The sequence below is a fragment of the Equus asinus genome, chromosome 24 (assembly GCF_041296235.1).
Source record: "Equus asinus isolate D_3611 breed Donkey chromosome 24, EquAss-T2T_v2, whole genome shotgun sequence".
Taxonomy (NCBI): Eukaryota; Metazoa; Chordata; class Mammalia; order Perissodactyla; family Equidae; genus Equus; species Equus asinus.
The window spans coordinates 69,137,150-69,159,810 of record NC_091813.1 but is presented as its reverse complement, the minus strand read 5'-3'; the positions used below and the strand labels follow the sequence as shown (position 1 = coordinate 69,159,810).

Sequence of the window (22,661 nt, the reverse complement as noted above, 5' to 3'; positions counted from 1 at the left end):
CAGCAGGGAAGGGGGACCTCAGCTGCACCACCACAAAGAACCAGCTTCTCCTGACCACGGGAGTGAGCCTGGAAGCAGCGCCTCCTGGGAACTCCAGGGGAGCCCAGTCTGACCAGGCCGACACCCCCTTTCTCCACTCGGAGACCCTAAGTGGAGAACGGTCTGAAGCGCAGCCTGAGCCTGCCTGGACTTGGGGGCGACAGGTCTGTGAGCCGACAGCGGGTGCTGTCTTAGCTCGCTAAGTGTGTGGTAACTTGGAAACCGGCGACAGGAAACCAACACTCAGCCTGCCGCACGCTTCTCCTTCCTGGGCGTCCACACAGACGTCTCCACTGCGCACTTAGTCGTAAAGGCTTTTAATGTTGCTTGCTTCCTGCGTGTTCCCGCGCGAGCTGTCCCCTGCGAGCTGTCCCCCGCTTTAAATTGTCAGTGCAAAGGAGATGGAGGTGGGGCTGTATTCCTTCCTGGCAGCCACAAAGCCAACAGACGGCTGCTGGATCAACTCAACAGCTGTTTTAAAAGAAACGCTGCTTTAAATTATTTGAAAAGTAAAAAAGTGGTCCTCCTGAGATAAAACAACCATAATTAAACCACAAATTACTGCATTGATTATAAAGTATTTTATAACTCATATGGTGGTTTGTAAACACCAAAAAAATCCATAATTAATTTGTTTTACATTTGAGATTTCAATGATTTTTATTTTTCTTAAGCCCACTAGTATTCTCTAACTATATGCCAAGATCATATGAGATAAATATTTCTATAAATTTAATAAATGATGCATTCATAAATTGATTAAACGTCCCAAACCAGAAATTTATCACCGTTTTACTAAAGCAAAGCATTTTTATTTCATATGATGTGTGCATGCGTGTACGTACAGGACACTAGAAGGAGAAAAACACTTGGGGATTTTGCTTCACTTAGAGAAGAGGAATCTTCATTTGAGTCTGAGGAGTGGAAATGGTGACAACAAGACACTCGTGGATAAGAACTGTCCCCTTCTGCTGGGTGCATCTCCAGAAGAATGGACCTGAAAGCTTGTCAGGCGGACTTGAAGACGTCGTCATGCTGCACTGACATCCTGTGAGACTCAGGGCCAGCAGCTGTCCTGTTCTCTGATGGAGCAGCCATGAGGGAGCCCCCACACAACAGGGACGCCACCCCGTGCAGGCTCCCCGAGCGTGGGGACGACTGTTCCTCCTCAACAGAGGTGCTAAACGGTGCAGAACATCATATATTTAAGCACATTCTCTTCTCATCTCCATCTGTATGGCAATCCAATTCATTGTTTGGCAGTTACATTTCCTGAAATCAAGAGAGACGGGGCCTGGCAGGTGACGAGGATGCTGTGGGAATGCGCAGAGGTGCAGACCTTCCCGGGAGGTGTCTGAGGTCAGTTTGTGGACGACGGGGAGACCTGTGCAGGGCAGGGGAGCTCTGCCGCTCACCACCTGTGTCATCTGGGAACAGGCACTCAGCTTCTCTGTGCCTCAGTTTCCTCATCTGAAGTGCAGAAGCCATGGCTGCACATTGCTCGTGGTGCCGTGAGGGCAGGAAGAACTCCTGCGTGCTCAGACACGCCTGGCTTGGAGAAGGGCTGTGTGAGGGTGATCGCTATCATTGTCGTCATTTGCACAGTGGTCGGGCGCCGAGGCCTCAGACCAAGAAGCTGGGTCTAGGCTTTGTTCTGGCTCTGACAGCAACCCGCTGTGTGACCGTGGACAAGTGGTTTACACTCTCTGTGTCTCAGGGCCCCATCTGCAAGTGGATGTAATAACTGCACCAACCCCAGAGGGTTGCGCTGAGAATAAAGACAGTGATACACACCGTGTCCCAACAATAGTGCCACACACCGTGAAGCGCTCAGTGAATGCAGCCTGTGTTGCTTCTTATTAAACTTTCAGGTCCAGATGACGTTATTCGAGCTCAGTACTTCATTCTACCATCACCAAGGGTGAAGGGTGACTTGGAACTGACGCTGAGATGTGGCCATTCTCTAGGCGTAGCACAGGTCTACATGGGCCCTCCTCAACTCCGTGCGCTTGTGTGTTCCAATGCCGTGCTCCACTCAGGGGTCACGGCAGCAGGCTGGCGGAGTGAACCGAGCATGGACACTGCAGCAAGCAGACGGGAGTTTGGAACCCTTCCTTCTAACTTTCCTCCTAACCACTCAGTCTCAGGTTTCTTCTTCTGTAAGATGGGCACAGCAGCCTCTAACCCTCAGTCGGTTGTCAGAATGTGGAGACATTATTTGTGATGTGACTTGGCGGAGTCCTCGGAAGAGCAACTTTAAACAAGTGTCCGTTGCTCCCTCCACGGAAAGGCTGTCACCGAGTCCCTGCTGGGATGTTGCCACCGTGGTCCCAGGAGGCGTTAGAGCTGGGGTTTGGTTAGAGCTGGGTCACAGATGGGCTGTACACAGCCTGTCTCCCACTCTGAGTAATCGTGCTGACTGTTCCAGGGCGAGGGCCGCCCTCCTCTCTGCCCCCGCCACCTGGGCACGCTGCCCCGGGGTCAGCATCCATCGCTCCGTGGCAGGATCCTCCCCAAACCCCGAGCACCCAGAGGGCGGACGCAGTGTTGTCAACTAAGCACGGAAGCGTTAGGAAATCACACTCTGTGACTGCTGTGTCCCCGGGGATTTGGTCCATTTTGTCTTCAAATGCTACGCTGAAAAGCGACGTTCTACAGCCACCTGCTGTTCTGAATAAGTACGTATTTTTTCAATTTTGATTCTGAGAATGTTTTCCTTTATTTTTTCAGAGCATTTCAGAGCTATAAGTTTTCTTACAGTCCATTTTCCAGCCACTTCAACAGTAGACGAGCACACTGAGGCGCAGACAGGCCGGGTCTACAGGTGGCTGTGACAGCCGTTCATTCGTCCACATGGTCACCAAATGGTCACCTCACTCCTGCGTTAGGAAAGGGGCTGTGTGAGAGAGAAGAGACAGCTGAGCGGTGTGAGGCGGGTGGAGGTGGCGGATGGGACTGGAGAAGCTGATGGGCAGCACATGGGGGGACCTGTGTGTCGCTTTAGGGGTCTCCGCTTGATCACAGAGGTGGGGAGGGTCAGCGAGGGGGCGTGAGGGAGACTGCCAGGGTCAGGTCCCATGCGGCTGGACCATTTCAGCATCTCTGCAGGAGGGAGCGTCTACAACTGGAGATGGGAGGGCGGTCAGGAGGCAGCTGTGGCAGCGGCGCCAGGCGCCAGGCGGGGCGGCAGGGCGAGGTAGAGTCTGTGCTGAAGGAACAGGCGGGAGGTAAAGCAGGGGGCACAACTTCCAGCTACGGGGCTTAGACTGGACATGAAAGTGTTAAGGGCGACCTCGGAGGAGTTTTAATTTCGGTGACAGAGATGATGGAGGTGCAACTGAGGCTGCAGAAAGAAGACAATGGTTCAGGAGAAAAGAAGGCAGTTTGAATTCTGCAGTGGCTGCGGTCAAAGTGTTTGGGGGAGAAGCCAGGTGGTGCCAAGTGCTGGAAGTTGACTAGAACATTCTGAAGCATAGAAAAGTATGGGCTAAAGGTACATATTAGCAAGTCACAAGAATATAGCATGGATTGAAATCATGAAAGAGGATGACATAACAGAAAGAAAAGGTATAGAATGGATAGAAGAATCGTTTATGGAAAGAACCCTGGGGACTCCAATACTGGGTGAGAGGGCAGAGGAAGACCAGCCCCAGAAGGATAAAGTGGGGGATGGACGGAGAGATTCAAGGAGAACCTAAGAGAAGGAAAAAATCCCCGACAGCTGGTGGTTGGCCTGGCAACCAGGCGCCAGGCCATGATGATCTGATGCTGAGACAATGGGTTCCACCAAATATCCACATCAGACAAGCCACCTGTAATCATGGCAGAGCGAGACAAAACCAAGACCACTGAACAGCTGTAGCTGAGCCCAGAGAAGACAAACACCACAACCACAAGACATGATGTGGCCTTTCCTGATGCAACGTGACTCAGCGCCAGCACCACTTCCTCGAGCCCTCTCCAGAACCGCCTGACATAAGCCTACAGCTTATTTCAGGGCCCCACTAACCCTCCCACATCCCCAGGGTCTCCGTGATGTGCAGGCTCCCTCTCTTGTTCAAGTGAGGTGACAGCGGCACACACCTCATCAGGTGGACGTGACACACTGACAGCTCGAGCTGAACTCCCCGCAAATGTCAGGTAGCTGGTACCACAGTTGTGACTAGACCTTCTCTAGATGGGAGAGCAAAGTAACTACAAATTTTCATCATTAAATTATATATGTATATATTTTTGTTTGTAATATTCATTGCTTTTATAACCATAACCCCCCCAAATTCATAAACATAACTTTTCAGGTACAATCCACATTGCCAAGGGCCCTGCAATCCCTCCGTTTCCCAGCAGGGGGAACTGTCTGCTCCCCATAACCCTCATTTCAGGACCAGGCTGGACGAGCGGCGCGTGTCCAAGATAACGATTTACGCTGATACCCATCTATGGAACTAGCCCCTTGCAAACGTGAAAGGGCCCCTTTCCAATCTTATTAAAGTGGAAAACCTGCGTGAAAATCGTCGTGGTCGTCGTCCTCAACCCCCACGTTGTGGCTCGCTCTGCAGGCAGCATCCCAGCTCTGTTAATAGTCATTACAACACCATGGGGTGAGGAAACTGAGGCACGAAGTTGGGCGGCCCAGTGTCGCACAGCCGGCGGGAGGAAGCATCTGCACCGGGCGTCTGGTTCCACAGCCTGCGGCTCCTGCGTGGGTGGGCATCGCTGGACCCCAACCAGGGCGCTGGATTCTCTTCCAGAAATTCGGAGCCCTTTCTCTGCCTTCACCTCAGCATCAATGAGCCCTTTTCCTCAAACCCACTGGAACGAGAAATTATATCTAGTCCAAAATTATGCAGAGATATGAGAACACCCGTGAAGCGCTCATTTTGTCTGAAAACACTTATGATCAGCACTCTATTTGGTCTGTAAGAATGTGGGTTTTTTTTCTCTCACAAATATGTTATCTCAGCTAATTAAACACGTATTTTCATTGCTTTGAACAGCTGAGGGCGCATTTTCTTCACAGTCTGTGCCGCAGGCGGTGAACTCGGCGGGCACCCCTGTGTATTCTTGCAACGTGAAGGTGTTTGCCTCTGACGAAAATACCCGAACGTGGTTCATGTAGAATGAGTTCACGTGGTTCCAGACACTAACTTTCTCAGTACTTTTATCTTATTCGTCCTCAAAACTTGCCGGAGACACAAGGCAGAGTCCTTTCCTGTTTCCCTCGAGAGCGCGAAATAGAGAAGGCTGGCCTGTGCGTGCCGCTGCGTGCTTCCCGTTTCTTTCATGCTAAATTAGTGGAAGAAGTAAGAGATCCAGAAGAAACCTTTGGAGGTGTAAGGAAAGGTGTGACCCTCGTGGGATCTGCCGGAGGCTCCGGAGGTGTGGACCCGAGAGCTGATTCCTCCCTGGCGCCCCCCGCCAGCACCTGCGCAGTCACCGCCCACCTGCGCGGTCACCCGGGCACCGGAAGCGGGGCCGGGCCTGCAGGCGGGGTTCTGGGCGCGGGTGCATGCTGGCACACGGCTCTTATTTGGAGAAACCTCAAAAGAGTCCACGAAAAGAGTGGATCGAGTCGGGTCTACGCAGAGTGGAGATTTGTGGTGGGGATGGACTCATCCGGAAGCGGAGGAAGTGAGCCTTTGTCCAGCGCGCGGTGTCCACGCCCACAGTGTCGACCGCGCTCCCCACGTCCCGACACACGCCGGACACTGGGGCGCAGATAGGAACCCACCTCGCCCCCGCGGCCGAGGGCGGGCACAGGGCGGGGCCGCGGGCAGAGGTGCAGCGGGCCCCTCCACCCCCGACGCCTGCCGGCTCCCGGGTTTGGCGCGGTCAGTCCCGGGGCGGCGTCCGCCGGGCTCCAATTGGAACGCCCACCTCAAGCTGCTCGAGACCTCAACATGGCGTTGTCGCCAATCAGACCCTTGTCCGACGCCAGGGGCGCGCGCGGATTAAACTCTGCGCGCGTGGACGCGCCGAGAAGAAAAGCTTTCGGAGTGCGAGGGTCAAAGGGGAGGGAAAGGGGGCTGCGGGGGCGCGAGGCTGCGGCCAGAGCCCTGGGCACTTGGCTCCCCACCGCGCCGTCCTGTCTCCTCCCCTCCCCGTGTCTCCCCGACCCCTCTGGCCCCCCATGGCCCACTCAGCCCTCCGACCCCCTATTTCCCCGCCCGCCACCCCTGACTCCCCCTCGGCCCCCAGATCCCCTGGCTCCCCAGGCCCCCCAGCCCCCGGCCGGGCCCCACCCCGTCGTCCGCTCTGGGCGGGGTAGTCCCGCCCCGCCCCGAGCGACCGGAGCCCGGCCCGCCTGGCCCCGCCCGGCCGCTGAGTCACCGACTTGAGGTGGGGCCTCCGGGCGCCGCCTCCCCGCCGCCTCCCCATTTGTGGCGCCGGCTGCGCTCGCGCCCCACTCTCCTCCGCGCCCCTCTCCGTGCGCCCCACTCTCCTCCGCGCCCGTCTCCTCGCCTCCGGGAGCCCCTCTCGGTTCCGCGCCCGCGCCCCGCTCCTCTCCTGCTCGCCCCTCTCCGCGTCCCGCTCCCCTCCGAGCCCCGCGCCGAGATGCTGCGCTGCGGCCTGGCCTGCGAGCGCTGCAGGTGGATCCTGCCCCTGCTGCTGCTCAGCGCCATCGTCTTCGACATCATCGCGCTGGCCGGCCGCGGCTGGCTGCAGTCGAGCACCCACATACAGACGTCCTCGCTGTGGTGGCGATGCTGGGAGGAGGGCGGCGGCTCTGGGTCCCCCGGGCAGGGCTGCGAGAGCCTCATGGAGTACGGTGAGTGCCGCCGCCTCCGGGAAGGCCACCGGGCTGCGGTCGGGCGTGCGCCGGCCTGGGAGCGTGCGGCGTTTGGAAGCCGGCCGGTGTGAGGGGCTGAACAGTGTCGGGGTGATGGGTGATTCAAAAAAGTCTGTCCGGAGCTTGGGCTCCCGCACCGGACCGCAGGACGAGAAAGCGGTAGCAGCTCCGGGTGCTCAGGCAGGCTCGGCACAGGAAGACGGCGGCGGCGTCCGCGCTGTTCTGTCCGAGGGTCTGGCGGGTACGTGCGAAAGACGGTTTCAGCCCTGGACAAGGGTTTAGGAGAAAACATAATGCACAAAGTATATTTTCTTGGAGACCTGGGATTTCTTCCCATTCCGCCGCCTCTTCCTCGGTTCTTAGGATTCAAATACAAGTGTTAAGACGCGCGCCTCCCCTAAGTCGGCGTCCTGTTCCTTTAACCTGAACCGGGGTGGGGGGGCGGGGGGGAGCTCTTCTTCCCCTGGAGAAGCCCTTTCCGTGGCGGTCCGAGCAGCTCCGACCCCAGGGGTCCCGCGGACCTCCAGCCGCAGCTCTTCATTGTCACCTTTAGTCTCCGGCGTCCTTTGGCCTACGCCCGCCTTGCAGTTTGGAAAACTTTGTTTTAATCTGATTTGAAATCTAAACGGCAAGCACATCGTCTACACCAGCAGGTGAAGCGGAGTTGACAGGTGTAGCATTTTGCGGTGGAGTAGTATTTCCCAGCGGGGGGACCCTGAAGGTCGGTAGCCGGCACTGGGGCGGGGCGGGTCCTGCGGGGGCCACGCTGCCCCCGCGAGGCGCGCGGCTGGGCTGTTTCTCCCGCCTCGTGCGCCGCGCGGGAGAGGGGGTCCAAGCCGGACCTGATCAGGGGCTTAAAGCCCAGTACGACGGAGTGGGGCCTTGCCAACCGAGCTGAGCCGGTCTAAACTGGGCAGGCCGCCCGCCTCTCCTCGCTCCCTGCTGGCACCGCCGGCTCGATTCCTCCCCTCCCCCAAGTGGCCCTGGGCTTCCAACCAGACTCTGTTTATTTCTGGGGCGGTGTGTCTGGGCTCCTGCTCTATCTTATCTAGGGTGGAATTGTTTGGAAGTTCCCACGGTGAACTCTCCCCAAAAGGAGGCATGGTCCTCGTTAGCGGGTAAGAAAATGTAAAGACTGAACGGAATTCCTGCTTTCCTGAAGGTCTGTGCTTTTCCTCTTAAAACACAAACAGCTGGCCTGCAAGGGTCTGTATTATCCCAAGTCTTTTAGTTTTTAAAGGGAATCGATTTCTTTGAAATACTATATCCGTACCTTCTAGTTAAGATGCATTCGAGCTCAGTCTCCTGTAGGGACTTAGGTCTGCTCGGACAGGTGTGTTTTTCAACAGACTTTGATCATCATGCCTCACTCCAAAGACCAACACAGACCCAAAGAGCGCTCAGCAGTCCTGCCTGTGAAGTGGGCGGTTAGCTTGGGCGGGAGAGGTGCTGGCAGAGCCGCCCGTGCGGCTGGACGGGATCTGGCCTGCAGGGCTGGGCTGGGACGGCAGCCCGCTTGTGAAACACACACAATGCAGGTTTTATTTTTCTTGACTTGCAGGATGAGCTCACCTGCCTAGGGCGTGGCTCTTCCAACTCAGACTGACACCATGCTTTGAACATGCAAGAGAACAAGCACATTGTGTTTCTCACTTTAGTTTTTTAATTAGATAGAAGTCTAAATCATTAATTTTTTTAATTGTAAAGAAAACACTGATCCTGTGTATAGTTTATGTTTCAATTTTATGTAGAAATCGGCCTTTTGAAAAGTTCCGTTTTCCAAGGAAGGGAGTCTTGAAAAATCTATCACTAGCTTTGTGACGCAGCAAGACCGCTCTTCATAAACAGCCGTGGCCTTAACATCCCAATTGAGTTATTCCTGTGACCTTTGCAAAGACAATTAAGTGCCAATCATGTGTTAGATGTGGCTTTTGCTCAAGACCTAGGGTCGAATCATGAATCCAGGATCGTCCGTTGCCGGTGGCCCTGGGGAGAAGAAAAGAGGTGGGAACCCACAGGAGAGGCCACTCAGGCCCCTGGTGTCAGAGATGAGGTGGGTGTCCCTACATCTCTGCTCTGTCTCCACCACGGACCGTTGGCGAGCTCAACCCAGTGTGGAAGTGTGAATTCCTACACTGTAGGCCATTATCTAGGCATCTCTGGACTCCAGAGAGCTTCAGAGCCCCAGAAAGGCCTTGCCGAAATCAGTGTTTACAGGCCTCGTACTTTATCTGAAAGGCACAAGCAGTTTACACACAAGCCCACGTATGTGCAGGCACAACAAGGGGTATTTGATGGCTCTGATTAAAATGATGTCTCAATAGAGAGAACTGAGTGTGTACATGCACTTTTTGAAACTTCTTGATATGTCTAGAATATAAACATTGTGATTTACCATTGTAACCATTAAGAAAACTTACTTTTTATTACGAAGCTCTTGACCCTCTCTTTTGTTAGTTGATATTCGTAACACCAGTATGTTTATTTGGTATTAAAGATGCAGATTATTCCTACTGTGCCAAATACTGGCAATAATACTAAATAATATGGAAGTTTTCTGTAAAGGTCAGTAATTCCTTAGAATTATGTAAAGAGAAGAATAGTATTTTTTGCACTGTTATTAACGTTTTTTTTTAAAGAATTTCAGGTTACTATGTCTCATCATTTTTCCTCATAAATGAACCAACTTATACACGGAATATGTTATTTTACGTGATAGCTAACAACTAAATAAATACCCAGCTTAACAGATACTTTTTGAATTTTTAAAAAATCGTGATGTATACTTCTCAAAACAGGAAAAGAAAATCTAGATTTAAACATTGAAATGGTCATTCAAATTTCACATGTAAATAAAATGCAAAGTTAAATTTGAATGCATGTTCACGCATGCTGTTTCTGCACTGCCAGCAGCTTGTTTCCAGTTTTAAGAAAGTACATCAGGAGGATATTCTAAGCATCAGCCGCGTAGATTTCAGATCTGAGCAGGCTCCAGCCTGTCCGGGTGGAGGCTGGTAGAGACGAGTTTCTGCACAAGAATGACAGCCAGTGTGGCCGCGTTCCAGAGCTTGCCTGGGATCCCACTGGGGAGCTCAGAGCCTCATTCTTACCAAAGACACCCTTTGAATCCACAGAATGGGGCCAATGTTTTTTATGTGAAATTGGCCTTTGATAAGTCAAAGAATCAGAGTATTACATGAAGTATGTTTAGGTCACTTAGCCCTGTGGATCGTAAGTGAACAGGAAATGAGAAAAATAAGTACGAAGTTAGCAGGTTTAAGCGACGCTAAAGTCAACTTAAAGGACTTCATTTTGAGATTAAGCTCTTGGGGTTTTTTGTTGGGGGCTGGGTGAGGTATTGAAATGTTCTTATTTTATGAAAAGGCATCCGTAGATAGATTACTCTGTGGGGGCATGTGTTCACGTCCTTACATAGCAAAATAAAAAGTTGGCTACTGTCGATTTATTTTCGTAATTAAAAAATATGCATATTTTGATTTATAGAACCTAGAATTCTATGCCCTGGTGGTCCAGCTCGGTCCACTCCCTGGTTGCTGCTCGTGGCAGCAACCACCTAGCGCCTCAGCCCTTTTCGGGACCTGACCTGTGTTCTCCATGCAAAGGGGGCCAGACTCCCAGACCATTAGAATCAGGGAGGGGAGGGCCCTACCTCTGCCAGCTTTCACCAGAGCTGCTCATCAGCACGCCCAGCTCCTCTGAGCTGCTTCTCTTTGTTGGGCCACTTCGTTGGGTTCTCCCGACGGTGCCGATTGTGTAAAAGGTCGTCTCTTCCACCCACAGAGCTGAAAGTGCGTCCCCGTGAATTCCACTGTCCAGCCTCCTACTGGACAGACTTTCCAACGTTTACGGGTAGATTCTGAATTCCCTGGAGTTATCTTGTCTGAATTCAGGCCACAACCCCTGGTTTCACATCTTCCCACGTAGGGCGGTTTCCCACTCAGACTTTAGAAGAGACCATGAAGGGTTGATATCATAGTTCTGTAGAACATGGTGGTAAGTAGTTGTCGTCAGCTCGTTTCAGGAGCAATGCCGAGCCCAAAGGACTCCTCCAACCTGGAGTGCTCGCCCGCGTGACCCCGCCGAAGCGCCTGCAAAATCGCTGCTTCTGGGTAGATTTTTGGGAGGCCTGTTATGGGCTGTACTCTGGATTCTCGCTACACGGGTCTCGCAGACCAGCGGCATCAGAGTCGTCTGCGTCTCAGGCCCCACCTGTCCGACTGGAATCTGCATTTTATCAGGGTCCCAGGTGACTCCTGAGCCCTTCTGTTTCGGAGGCACCGGGCTCTGTTACTGCGATGACCTCCTCACTGACCGTGCCGTAGGCTTTCTGAATATGTCATCCACCTGTGCTCATATTTACTTGTAAATAGGATCTTTTTTATTTTTTAAACTATGGCTTTATCCAGTTTTCAGTTCTGCTTGTGTATGACATCGGGAGCCCTCTAGAAACAATATGAAGAAATCTAATCAAAATCAGATTCACTAGGTGGGGCCTTCGAGTTGTTAATAGCGGAATCCTCTGTTCTGGAAGGGGACCCACTCTGGCTGGGTGACAGGCTGCTGTCCACAGGGCACTGAGTGAGGGGCCGGGCCACTGACTGTTTTGGTCAATGTTTGGTGTCCATGAGTAAAATTACTTAAGAATGCAGCACATCCATTAAAAGAAATCCTAACTTTGGGGGGGAAATTAGTGACAGTCTCCAAAATATTACCGAGAATATTAAAAATATTAGTAGTATTTTCCTTCTCTTAAAAGTTTATTATTTTTCTTTTCACAAGCCTCAGTTTGATTTACGGTTTCCAGGTTGGCATTCAAGGTCCTCGTTTATTGTTACTTTTTTGGCTCTTTTCTTGTCGGTTGACCTTACTGGTCTTTTCTCAGATGCACTTGCCTTGTAACATTGTGTTTTCATATGTCATTCTTCCTCATGCAAAAAACTGAAAACTATTTCCCAGGTTGCAATGTTGAATTGTTGCAAGCGAGAGCACAGTTTGGTAAGCTGTCTTTATCTACATGGATCTTTAATGAATCTAATTTAAAAGTGGATTTTTAATACTGCTGGTTTCTTTGATAATGTGAACTTCTCCAAGTGGTACTTAGAAAATAAACTTAGGACAGAACAGAATACATGTAGCACCAAATTGATCTTCCCTTAAGGAAAGAAAAGCAGAAAACCTTCCTACCCAGAAACATAGCACCTTTTTACCTGAAGGACTGCAGGCTTCGTGGTCTCAGTTCAGAGAATGATGATTGACAAGGAGAATCCTCCCCTCTCTCTCTCTCTCACACACACACACAATCAGGAAAAGCAATAAAATTTAGTGTGTCAAATAATGGTGAAGGCCAGACTTGTCTTCAGAATAAAGGTGGACAGTCTGCCTTTGAAGAACTGAGGACCATCTGTGGAGTCACAGAAGAAGTAGCTTTAGGATAAAGTTTTAAAAATTGACATTTTCCCTTGGGGTTGGTAAATATGGTATAATTTAGACCATGGTATAATATAAAAACATAAATAGTTCCCAGAAGAGTTAGGTAAATTTGTAGATATTAGGCTCATTCTGGGTCCACTGAGACCAAAGGCTCTAAGGGTACAAACTCATGGAGAATTGCCGTGTCGTGTCTACATGCCCGTTGGTCCCCTCCTTGGGCAGAATATTGGGCTGGGAGGACCCTGCTCAGACCTGGTGGAGCCCATTTCATCATCTGACAACAGAATAGTCATTGGCATGGGAGGGCAGACTGCTGGACTCGTACTCATCAGTCAGGATCTTCACACCACGCCGAGATTTGTCTTAAATGATAGTGAAATGATTCAGTGGGTGTTTCTGTGCTGCAGGAGCAGGTTTTACACGTTCTGTTTCTCAAGACAAAGTGTCCCTTAATTTCCCATTTTGATTTTCTTTAGACTCAGCCTTTTAAATAAGCAAGACACGAACTGAATTGATTTAACACAGCGCAGGAGAAGTCTGCTTGTATCTGTGCTCTCCTGCAGCCTTCAGACTGGGGGTTGGTTACTATTTCTTTTCTTTAATTCCTTCCAAGCGCCTGAAGCTAAGTGTAAATTATGCCTCAGCTGTGACGTTAGAGGAAGGAGCAATGGAACAATCTAACTCGGTGTTAATCTTCCTCAAGTAAACAGGGAAAATTATTGATCTCACTCTTCAGCAACATCACACACAATTTATTTAGCTAATACCTCTAAAACCTTAGTCTGTGATTGTCAAAGTTTGGTCCTTGAAATATGTTCCTCGTTAGGATGTTTTTCCTGTTTTTATTGAAAATTCACACCTGCTGTGCCATTTCTCTTCGTGTTTGCATTTCTCTGCCTGCTTACACAGAGATGTGGCCTTTCACTGCGTGGTTTCAAGCCTGTGAACTCAACTCAAAAGGAAAAATCAGTGTCTGCTTATTTGAGTTGAGCGACTGGATTTAATTGAATTTAGTGATTGGCAGTAGCGGTAAAAATCTATAGAAATGAGGTTATAATTGACAGAGGGTCACACACTGAAAGTTATGTCCTCTCTTTTGGCAGTGCTGTGTCTGGTTTTATAAGGAGATTAATCATCTTTCTTAGTTCCAGAAGTTTGCTGTGGGTATAAGAAACACCAGTGGAATGCAGACTCCCGGGCACCACCTCTCGAGCTCTGGTTCGGCGGGTCTGGAGGGAGGCACAGGATTTTTTTTTTTTACTTTTTAAAAATTTTTTTTTATTTTTTTTATTGAGTTGATAGGTTACAATCTTGTGATATTTCAGTTGTACATTAATGTTTGTCATTCGTGTTGTAGGTGCACCACTTCACCCTTTGTGCCCACCCCCCACCCCACCTTTCCCCTGGTATCCACTAAACTGTTCTTAGTCCATAATTTTAAATTCCTCATAGGAGTGGAGTCATACACAGATTATCCTTCTCTCGCTGGCTTATTTCACTTAACATAATTCCCTCAAGGTCCATCCATGTTATTGCAAATGGAATGATTTTGTTCTGTTTTGCAGCTGAGTAGTATTCCATTGTATATATGTACCACATCTTCTTTATCCATTCGTCTGTTGATGGGCACTTAGGTTGCTTCCACGTCTTGGCTATTGTAAACAGTGCCGCAATAAACATTGGGGTGCACAGGACTTTTGGGATTGCTGTCTTCAGGCTCTTTGGATAAATACCCAGTAGTGGGATGGCTGGATCGTATGGTAGTTCTATTTTTAATTTTTTGAGGAATCTCCATACTGTTTTGCATAGTGGCTGCACCAGTTTGCATTCCCACCAGCAGTGTATGAGGGTTCCTTTTTCTCCGCAACCTCTCCAACATTTGTTACTATTAGTTTTAGATATTTTTGTCATTCTAACGGGTGTAAGGTGATATCTTAGTGTAGTTTTGATTTGCATTTCCCTGATGATCAGCGATGATGAGCATCTTTTCATGTGCCTATTGGCCATCAGTATATCTTCTTTGGAGAAATGTCTGTTCATGTCTCCAGGGAGGCACAGGATTTTTAATAAGTGACACTGATGGTTTAGACTCAGTGGTCTATGGGCTGGACTTTGAGATGATCTACTTTACCTTGCCCCTAAAATCTCTTACTGATCTCACAGGAAGAGCCAGAAGATTTAGAGGAAAGTAAGGAAAATTATAAATATAAAACTAGGCCCACTCGGGTACCGTCCCAGCCCCATCCCGGGGTAATTTGTGGGAAATCATGGTGTTTCTGAGACATATGAAAATGTCTTCTCCTGGATAACCTGTTATGCCCGCGTCGCTCATAAACCCAGAGGATGTGGCGGGCGCGTGGGGGCGGGCTTTGCTCAGGGCTGTCTGTGACGCAGGGAGAAGAGAACGTGCGGTAGGCAGTGAGAGCCATCTTTGCGCGAGGGTGCAGAGCCTCGTGGAGGCAGAATGAAGTGAAAACTCGAGGTGCAGATCCATGAGAAGCTTGGGGAACCGCGAGGGCTGGAGAATGAATAGCTGCCTGGCTTTTCACACGAGAGCTCTCATCCTCACGACAATCCCGAAATAAGGCGATTTTAGCCTTGGTTACAGATGCGCGATTGACAGAGGCTGGTTGGTGGCAGAGGCAGCGTATAAATGAGGCCCCGCTGCCCTCAAAGCCCTCGCTCTGTCTGTGCTCCCAGGTCTTTGTTCAGCTTGACCAGTCAAATGACCTAGAAGTCGGTGAGGTGAACTTGTTAGAAAAATCACAGCTACTTTAGTTGTTTTATTTCGCATCTCTGCTTAGGCATAAGAATACGTGTTCAGTGATTATTTTTGCACGGAACCAAACATTAATATGACACAGAGATCCTTTTGAAGGTATTTGAAACATTTCCTAAGGAGATTGTAATTTGGATTTTTCAATACAAAAATGTTGTTTATTAGGGTTATATAATATCAGAACTTGAGTGAACCTTTTAAATATACCTGTTTATATGGGAAATTTATTAAATGAGAAATAGTTTAATGAAGTTTAACTTTCATTTCAGAGATAGAAACATTTTCCCCAAAACTGAAGGGAGAAGGTGTTATTGCAAATTAGTGTGTTAACATCCTAGGTCTGTGAATTGCCGATTCTTCCCTTGAAATATGGAGATGCTTAAGTGTTGTCCAAAGAAAGCCTGTCCTTCCGCCCAGATGCGGTCAGCAGAAGGAGCAGGATCTGTGGTCAGGTCTGGTGTGTCCCTTCGGCCGGTCTGACTTGGAACTGCCGTTTCTTCTCTCCCGCAGCGTGGGGCCGGGCGGCCGCCGCCATGCTCTTATGCGGCTTCATCATCCTGCTCATCTGCTTCGTCCTGTCCTTCTTTGCCCTCTGCGGACCCCAGATGCTGGTCTTCCTGAGAGTCATCGGAGGCCTCCTGGCCCTGGCAGGTAAGGCGCTGTTGGCCGTGCTCCATCGCACCTCCAGTGGCCTCGGTGCAGTTAGTGACCAGTCCACGCAGAAGACCTGTCTGTTCTCAGATATCATGTCCTCAAGGGCAGAGGTGACGGAGGAGAGCTGTGTCCTGAGGCCTGACCCCTCTCCTCGGTGGGGTCTCCTCAGGGGCGTTCTCTGCTCCCCGTCCCAGTGGGGAAGGCTGTCACCCTGGTGCTGCTGTATCTGTTCGGTGACGCCAAGTCCAGTGATACCCTCCCCAGGGAGCAGGGCTGTGTCAGCCTGGAGGTGCCGTGTCTCCGTGGTGGCCCCGGGCGGGCCTCCTGTGAGCTCTGTCCGAGGGGACTGGAACGTGCCGGAACCACTTCATTGTTGAAGGGGTTTTGTGGCCCTGTGATGTGGTGGGTCACAGGGGTGTTCTGCAGGGGCACGGGGGACCGGGAGCACTGGGAGGTGGAATTGCCTCCTTGAAGCACAGAGCTAGTGCTGGGGCCGGGAAACCCATTATGCAGGCAGATGGGGCTCGGAGTGGACACTTATTAATCGAATACAAGAACTAGGACTCCTGGGGAAGAAGTATTTGAGATTTTAGGCAGGCACTGCATGCCAGGTGAGTATGTCGGAGGAGTGGGACCCTAGCTTTAGACGCAGAGCTGGGTTTCCTGAGGAGGGAAGAGAAGGTGCTGATGAGGGCAAGGCCACAGGTAATTTCTCAGGTGCTGACCCAGGCTCCTGGGAGTGAAGCAGAGACGCAGCTGCAGACCTGGGCACAGACACAAAGTGGGCGGATGGTCTGGTAACAGGTCAGAAGCCTCGTGACTGGAAGGGTCCACCAGATTGAGCATGAGCTGGAGGGAGACCACTTTGGGGTGGGTTCCCTGAGCCTGGAAAAGTTGAGTTCACAGACTTGGGGTGGGACAAGTGAGGGTGAGAAGTCCCGGCTGAGAGGAGGGAGGTGCCTCAGAGAACCAGCCAGTGGGGCCCAGCCCTCACCTGGACATTGACAAATTTCTCCTGATTGAAAATAGGATTTAGGGCCAGACCCAGTGGCCTAGTGGTTAAGTTTGCCCACTGGCTTCCATGGCCCAAATTTGGTTTCTAGGCACAGACCTACACTGCTTGTCTGTCAGTGGCCAGGCTGTGGTGGCGGCTCACCTACCAAATAGAGGAAGACTGGTAACAGATGTTAGCTCAGGGCCAATCTTCCTCAGCAAAGAAAAATAAAGGATTTACTCTGTGTCCCTCATGTTTCACAGCTGGCTTTTGCAATAATGTTTTAAAACCAGAAATGGCTAAGAATCATAAAACCTGTGAAGAACCTTGTTGCATACCACCTCCACCTCTGTTTGGTGTTTTGTAGTTCAAATTTATGAGACGTTATCAAAGAAACACCTTTGGTATAGCTTCATTTCTCTCGCCTTACAAGACTAGATGAATGCCTGTTTCAATCACCGTTGGAAGTAACATGCTAGGATATTAACGTTCCTTGCAAAATCCTAGTAAATGCCATATGACCCAGCAATTTCACTTCCAGGTATATATTCAAAAAAATTAAAATGGACTTGAACAGATATTTGTACACTTGTATTCAAAGCAGCATTATTCACAATAAGCAAAAGGTGGAAACACCTCAAGTGTCCATCAGCAGCTAGCTGGATAAACAAAATGTGGTCTATACATACAATGGAATATTATTCAGCCATAAAAAGGAATGAAGTTTCTATATATGCTACAATGTGGATGGACCTTGAGAACATTATGCTAAGAGGAATAAGGTGAACACAGAAGGACAGATATTTTATGATTTCACCTGTATGGAGTAAGTACCTGGAAGAGGCAAATTCATAGAGACAGAAAGGACATCCAGGTTACCAGGGGCCACGGGGAGTGGGTAATGGGGACAGAGTTCATGTTGGAGATGTTGAAAAGATTTAGGCATAGACAGTGCTGATGGTCACACAACACTGTGGATGTATTTAATGCCACTGAATTGTACACTTAACAGTGGTTAAAATGGTAAATGTTATGTTGTGTATATTTTGCCACAATTAAAAGAATCATAGTAAAACTCTTCCGTCCATCTTAGCATTAAAACGTTAAGGTCTAGTAACGGCCTTCTCCGTGCTCGTACCCAGCTCACCCCTGTGACATGGCAGGGTGCACGTGGAAGATCAAGCAAAAAACGCATAACATAGCATAGCACACATATACTCATCAAAGCTTTATAGGATTATGTGTGTTCATTGAAAAAGACCACAAAAGTAGATTTAACAAAGTTCTTTTTGTTCTAAAGTGGCTTATGTGTTAATACAAGGATCGATGATAACTGTATTGATGGGCCCCTTCTACCAAAGAGTTTAGACATCTCCTTGACACGCTCCTGCCCGTGTCCTCCCTCACGCTCCCCCAGGCGCTGGGATAACCCCCCGCCCTCAGTCTCCCCACGCCTGTTCTTCAGATCCCCACTTCCTCTGCAGGGCTTCCTCGTGAGTCTCCATATGGACCACTCGCATCATCCATTTGCTGTTTCACTTATTGAATGAATGTTGCAGCGGTGTACTGTTGAAGGCCCACATGGAGTTATAAACGTGTGTGAGTGCACACACACGTGTGTATGTTTAGATGTTACTGTTGCTGACACTGAAAATGTTAACAATGTGTTTGCACAGGACATAGAGAGATGAGAAGGTGGACTCTTTACTGTCCTGCCTTCTCCGTGCACCGCAGCTCTGTACTTTTCCTTTCGTGTGTGATGCCTGTCTGTGTGCTGTAGAGTGAGGCCCCAGTGGTTTTTCTGACTGTGTTTCACACACTCGGTGCCTGGCATCTCTGACACACAGTACCCAATAACCTTTTTTGGCCCGTGGTTAGCTAGAGGCCCCAGCCCTTTTCGTTAGTTGTTTAGGTGGACTCAACACCTATTTTTAAGCAGAAACGTGTGGAGGAGGGAGCTGATCTGCTGGCACCACGCAGTCGCTCACGCTCTGGGATTCTCTCTTCCCCTTAGCCGTGTTCCAGATCATCTCCCTGGTCATCTACCCCGTGAAGTACACCCAGACCTTCAGCCTTCACGCCAACCCTGCCGTCACCTACGTCTACAACTGGGCCTACGGCTTCGGCTGGGCGGCCACCATCATCCTGATCGGCTGCGCCTTCTTCTTCTGCTGCCTCCCCAACTACGAGGATGACCTCCTGGGCAACGCCAAGCCACGCTACTTCTACACGTCCGCCTGAGGAGGGCGGGGGGAAGTCGCTGCTGCCGGGCGGGCTCCGGGGAGAGTGTTTTCCCCAGAATACCTGCAACCTCTTAAACTAGTCAAAATGCTAAAATAATTTGGGAGAAAATATTTCTTAAGTGATGTTACAGTTTCATAGTCAACTTTTATATATGTTTGTAGAGTTAAACAAGACTTACCTCTTTCAACAAATTACTATAAAATGCCAATATTTCCTTACATCTATCCGTGCCATTCATACTGCATTTGTAAAAGACTATGAATGTGAAACTTACCACTTTCTAAGGCAAAAATGAGAAGACTTCAAAGATGTAAGCGATCTGATCAAGATTCTGTTTTTCCCAGCTGGAACGGACCGGGTCTGTTAAGGGCTAAGGAGCAGAGGGAGACATTGGTAAAAATTGTCTAAATATTCTAAAATATTCCAAAAGAAATGCAAAAAGAAGTATTTTTTCAAGCCTTCGGCTATTTAAAGAAGCAAAATAGTTCCCTAAATGCTTATAGTTTATGAGAATTTCTAATGAATATCCTGAATAAAGGATTTTTTTGCCAAGCTTCACGTTAACCTGATATGGCGTCTAGGAGAGTATTCTTCGTGGCCAAAGCCTGGTGCAGTAGAGTAGGGCCTCCTTACATAGCAAAGCGTTAAGATGAAATTTTCTCTTTCAACGTGGTTTATAGGGCTGGGGTGTGGGAAAACGCTGTATCAGTAAGTGTGTACGGTTTTGTGTCTGTGTGTTCAGGGCCAGAGTAGACTGGATTGAAAGATGGCCTGGGTGTAGCTCCTCCCGACCGACAAGTGTGAGTCTGCTCGGGAAACCTCAGGGGGGTCATTCCTGTCACAGCGAACCTTACAGCAGCCTCCGGAGGAGGGATGGCTCGAATCTTCCATCTCAGGTCTGACTGGCTCTATCATACAGACACAGCTTCTGATAGGCTGCCTCTGTAAGCAAAAACTTATCGTTAAAAACCTGGTTTTCCTTGGTAAACAATTTAAAATATCTGATGTAAAACATGCAGCGGGAGAATTCAGGGATGGGAGGTTTCTCTGAATGACAAACATAGGATATATCACATGGATTATTATTATTTTTCTACCATTTGTACTTACATAATGAAAAGCAATTCATTTTATATATCAAATTATTGTTTTGTAAGTTGCAGGATAAGCAGTTGCAGTTTTCATTGTGAATTTTTCCCAATAAACCAGGTGTTCTAATCTTGTTTCTACTTTGCAGTTTTGTTTTTCACATCTGGGGAAGGGAATTTTTGAAAGATACTTTGAGTGGAGTAGTAAGAACATCGGATAGAATGAAAAGCTGCTTTTCCTCAGCTGTAAGGGTCTTGCTCGTTTCAGGTGTCCAGTAACAATTTTTGAATGATCTTTAATGAATCCTTGCAGTCTGCTCCCTGAACTCGTCCACAGTGACCGGTGCCCTGGACGCGGATAGCAAACATATCTGCCCAGTGCTGCCAGCGAGGGGAGCGGACTAAGACTTCTGGTCGGTCCAGACGCCAGGGATAGTGAGGTGTGGCTGGAGGCAGGTCCCCTCTCGTCTTCCTGTTGAGATGGGCCTTCTTCATGCAGGTGGTGGGGTGGCAGGCAGTCCCTCCTTCTTCTCCTGCTGCCTTCCTGTTGGATAGCTTTCTCCTGCCGTTGTGGTCGGTTAATTCTACTGTGGTGTCTAAATGTATATAAAGTTATTCCACCATGATGTACACACAGAAGGCTTGTGCGTGGTGTGGTGGGAGAAGGGAGGCATTTCTGTTTTGTGCTTCTGTTGGCCAGTTGGTCCTTGGCACTGAATTTTTCTTCTGTGCTTTTCAAAATACGCGGTGAATGTTTTTCATCATAAATTCTGAAGAAAGAAGTCTGGGTGATTATTTACAACAAAATTTTTTTAAAAATTTTTTAAAAATTAAAAAAAATTTTTTTTTAAATTTTTTAAAAAAACAGGTAGAGGATTTGAAGTGATAATTATGCCATCTTCTCAAGTAGTAGCACAGACAATTCAGGAAGATGATGATGGGTAGAGATTAAGAGACTGGCTCTCACCCCACACGTGAAATGACCCTCAGGAACAAGGTTCTGTAAAGGCACTCCTGTCTTTGGATTTTTTCCCATCCAGCTTTCTTCCCCTTAATAAATAATACGATATCCTAATGATGGACCTTTAGGAAAAGTACAGCTTCCTGGGACCAATGAGCTGATAGAACTGAAGTGTTTCAACTTGAAATGTTTGTGATGAAGATTCATGGACTGTCATCACTTTGGCTAAAATGTCCCGTTTGTTTCAGCCTTCTCCATTCTTTGTGGGTTCGTGCTTACCAGGACTGACTCCTTTATGCCAGTATTTCCTTATATCTATCCATGTCCTAAACAGAGCAGGAGAATTTGAGAGCATTCTGGAGAGTGAGGAACTTGAGAAATCACCTGAAGGCTAACAAGGCATTGCATGAATTTCCCATGGTGGAGCCGAGTGGTTTTTGGCTCTGTAATTACATTAAGAGTCCCCACCCTTTAAATAAGCAGTTCTGGGTTCCCAAACAATTATCTCACTCTGGCACTATGAGTAGTCGGATGTGCTAAGTGCCGTTTACTATTGAATGAAACAAAGGAGCGATATGCTGTCTTCTAGTTCTCACACGAGCTCACTACAGAGCGTAATTTTAGCCTCAAAGCCGTGCGCTGCGGGACTGGCATTAAGGTTCGACAGGCTCTCCTTTGTTAAGGAGATGAAAACAATGGAGGTGTACACTTATAACTTAATTAGGTTGATTTTTGCTACAAACTCTGCTGAAAGACAGTCATATTAATGTAGTAAACATGAGTGCTGAATCGACCTGCTCTGTTTTCTGGACGACCTGGAAAGGGCCTGTCTGAGTCCTGTCCCAGCCTGGGCTCCTGCTTGCTGTGCAGCCTGGGGCAGTTCACAGCACCTCTGTTCTTGTAACCTCACCTGTAAAATGGTTGCAAAGGATCCTTTTTCTTTCACAATTCTCTGATTCAGTATGTTTGTATGTGCATCTGCTCATTTATTAATTTCTCGAATATTCTTGGGAGAAGGGAAAAGGGTAAAGTGATGTGGGGTTTTTTGGCGTATTTTTTTCAAATTGATTTTCATAACTAGAGATGAGTAAAATCTGCTTAATATTGTGATGGAATCTTTTCTTAAATTTAAAATTAAACACTATTGCTTTAGTTGGGAGAACTGCTGAGCAAGTGAATACAGGCTCTATCACGAGTGTGGCAGCCCTGAAGCTTAGAGGAACACCCTCATTGTGTCCCAGGGAGCGTCTCTTCCAGGTGGTGGAGTGGACTCCGTTAAACACATCACTGTCCCGTGAGAAAGAAGTTAGACTAGTGTCCAAGCGCCAGAGGGAGTGAATCCGTAACAAGAGGGAAACGACAGCTGAGCAGAGGTTTCGTCAGGTTTCTGGAAGAAAAATCGAGGGAAGTTAACAGTGCGATGAAGCCGCGCCCAGAATAAACTCAGGCTGGCTGTCGGCAAGTGAGGGTGTGCTGCCAGGCCCGGAGAGGCAGGAGGAGCAGGCCGCGGAGGAGGGTGTAAATCCGGGGTTCGCTGGGGTCTGCCCACAAGGAGCCCACGGTTGGCCTGGTCTCCACCCCCCACCAGACTCCCACCCTAAGCGGGCAGTGGACAACTGGCCTGAAGTGTCGCCTGTGAGCAAAGCCCAGAGGGGAGGGTC

At 49.1% G+C, this 22,661-nt stretch overlaps 1 protein-coding gene across 1 annotated transcript; it reads left to right on the top strand.

The window, feature by feature from the left end:
* Window positions 1-6,018: 6,018 nt before the first annotated feature.
* PERP (p53 apoptosis effector related to PMP22) lies at window positions 6,019-20,169 on the top strand. Its single transcript, XM_044754417.2, has 3 exons — window positions 6,019-6,808; window positions 15,570-15,710; window positions 18,722-20,169. The coding sequence occupies exons 1-3, from the start codon at window positions 6,595-6,597 to the stop codon at window positions 18,946-18,948; spliced, it is 582 nt and encodes a 193-aa protein (XP_044610352.1). The 5' UTR covers window positions 6,019-6,594; the 3' UTR covers window positions 18,949-20,169.
* Window positions 20,170-22,661: the final 2,492 nt, after the last annotated feature.

Bases quoted from the DNA above. Each gene is read 5' to 3' on its own strand.
- PERP (XM_044754417.2), top strand. From the start codon at position 6,595: ATGCTGCGCTGCGGCCTGGCCTGCGAGCGCTGCAGGTGGATCCTGCCC. The intron at 6,809-15,569 runs GTGAGTGCCGCC...TCTCTCCCGCAG, and splicing joins CGAGAGCCTCATGGAGTACG to CGTGGGGCCGGGCGGCCGCC. The intron at 15,711-18,721 runs GTAAGGCGCTGT...TCTTCCCCTTAG, and splicing joins AGGCCTCCTGGCCCTGGCAG to CCGTGTTCCAGATCATCTCC.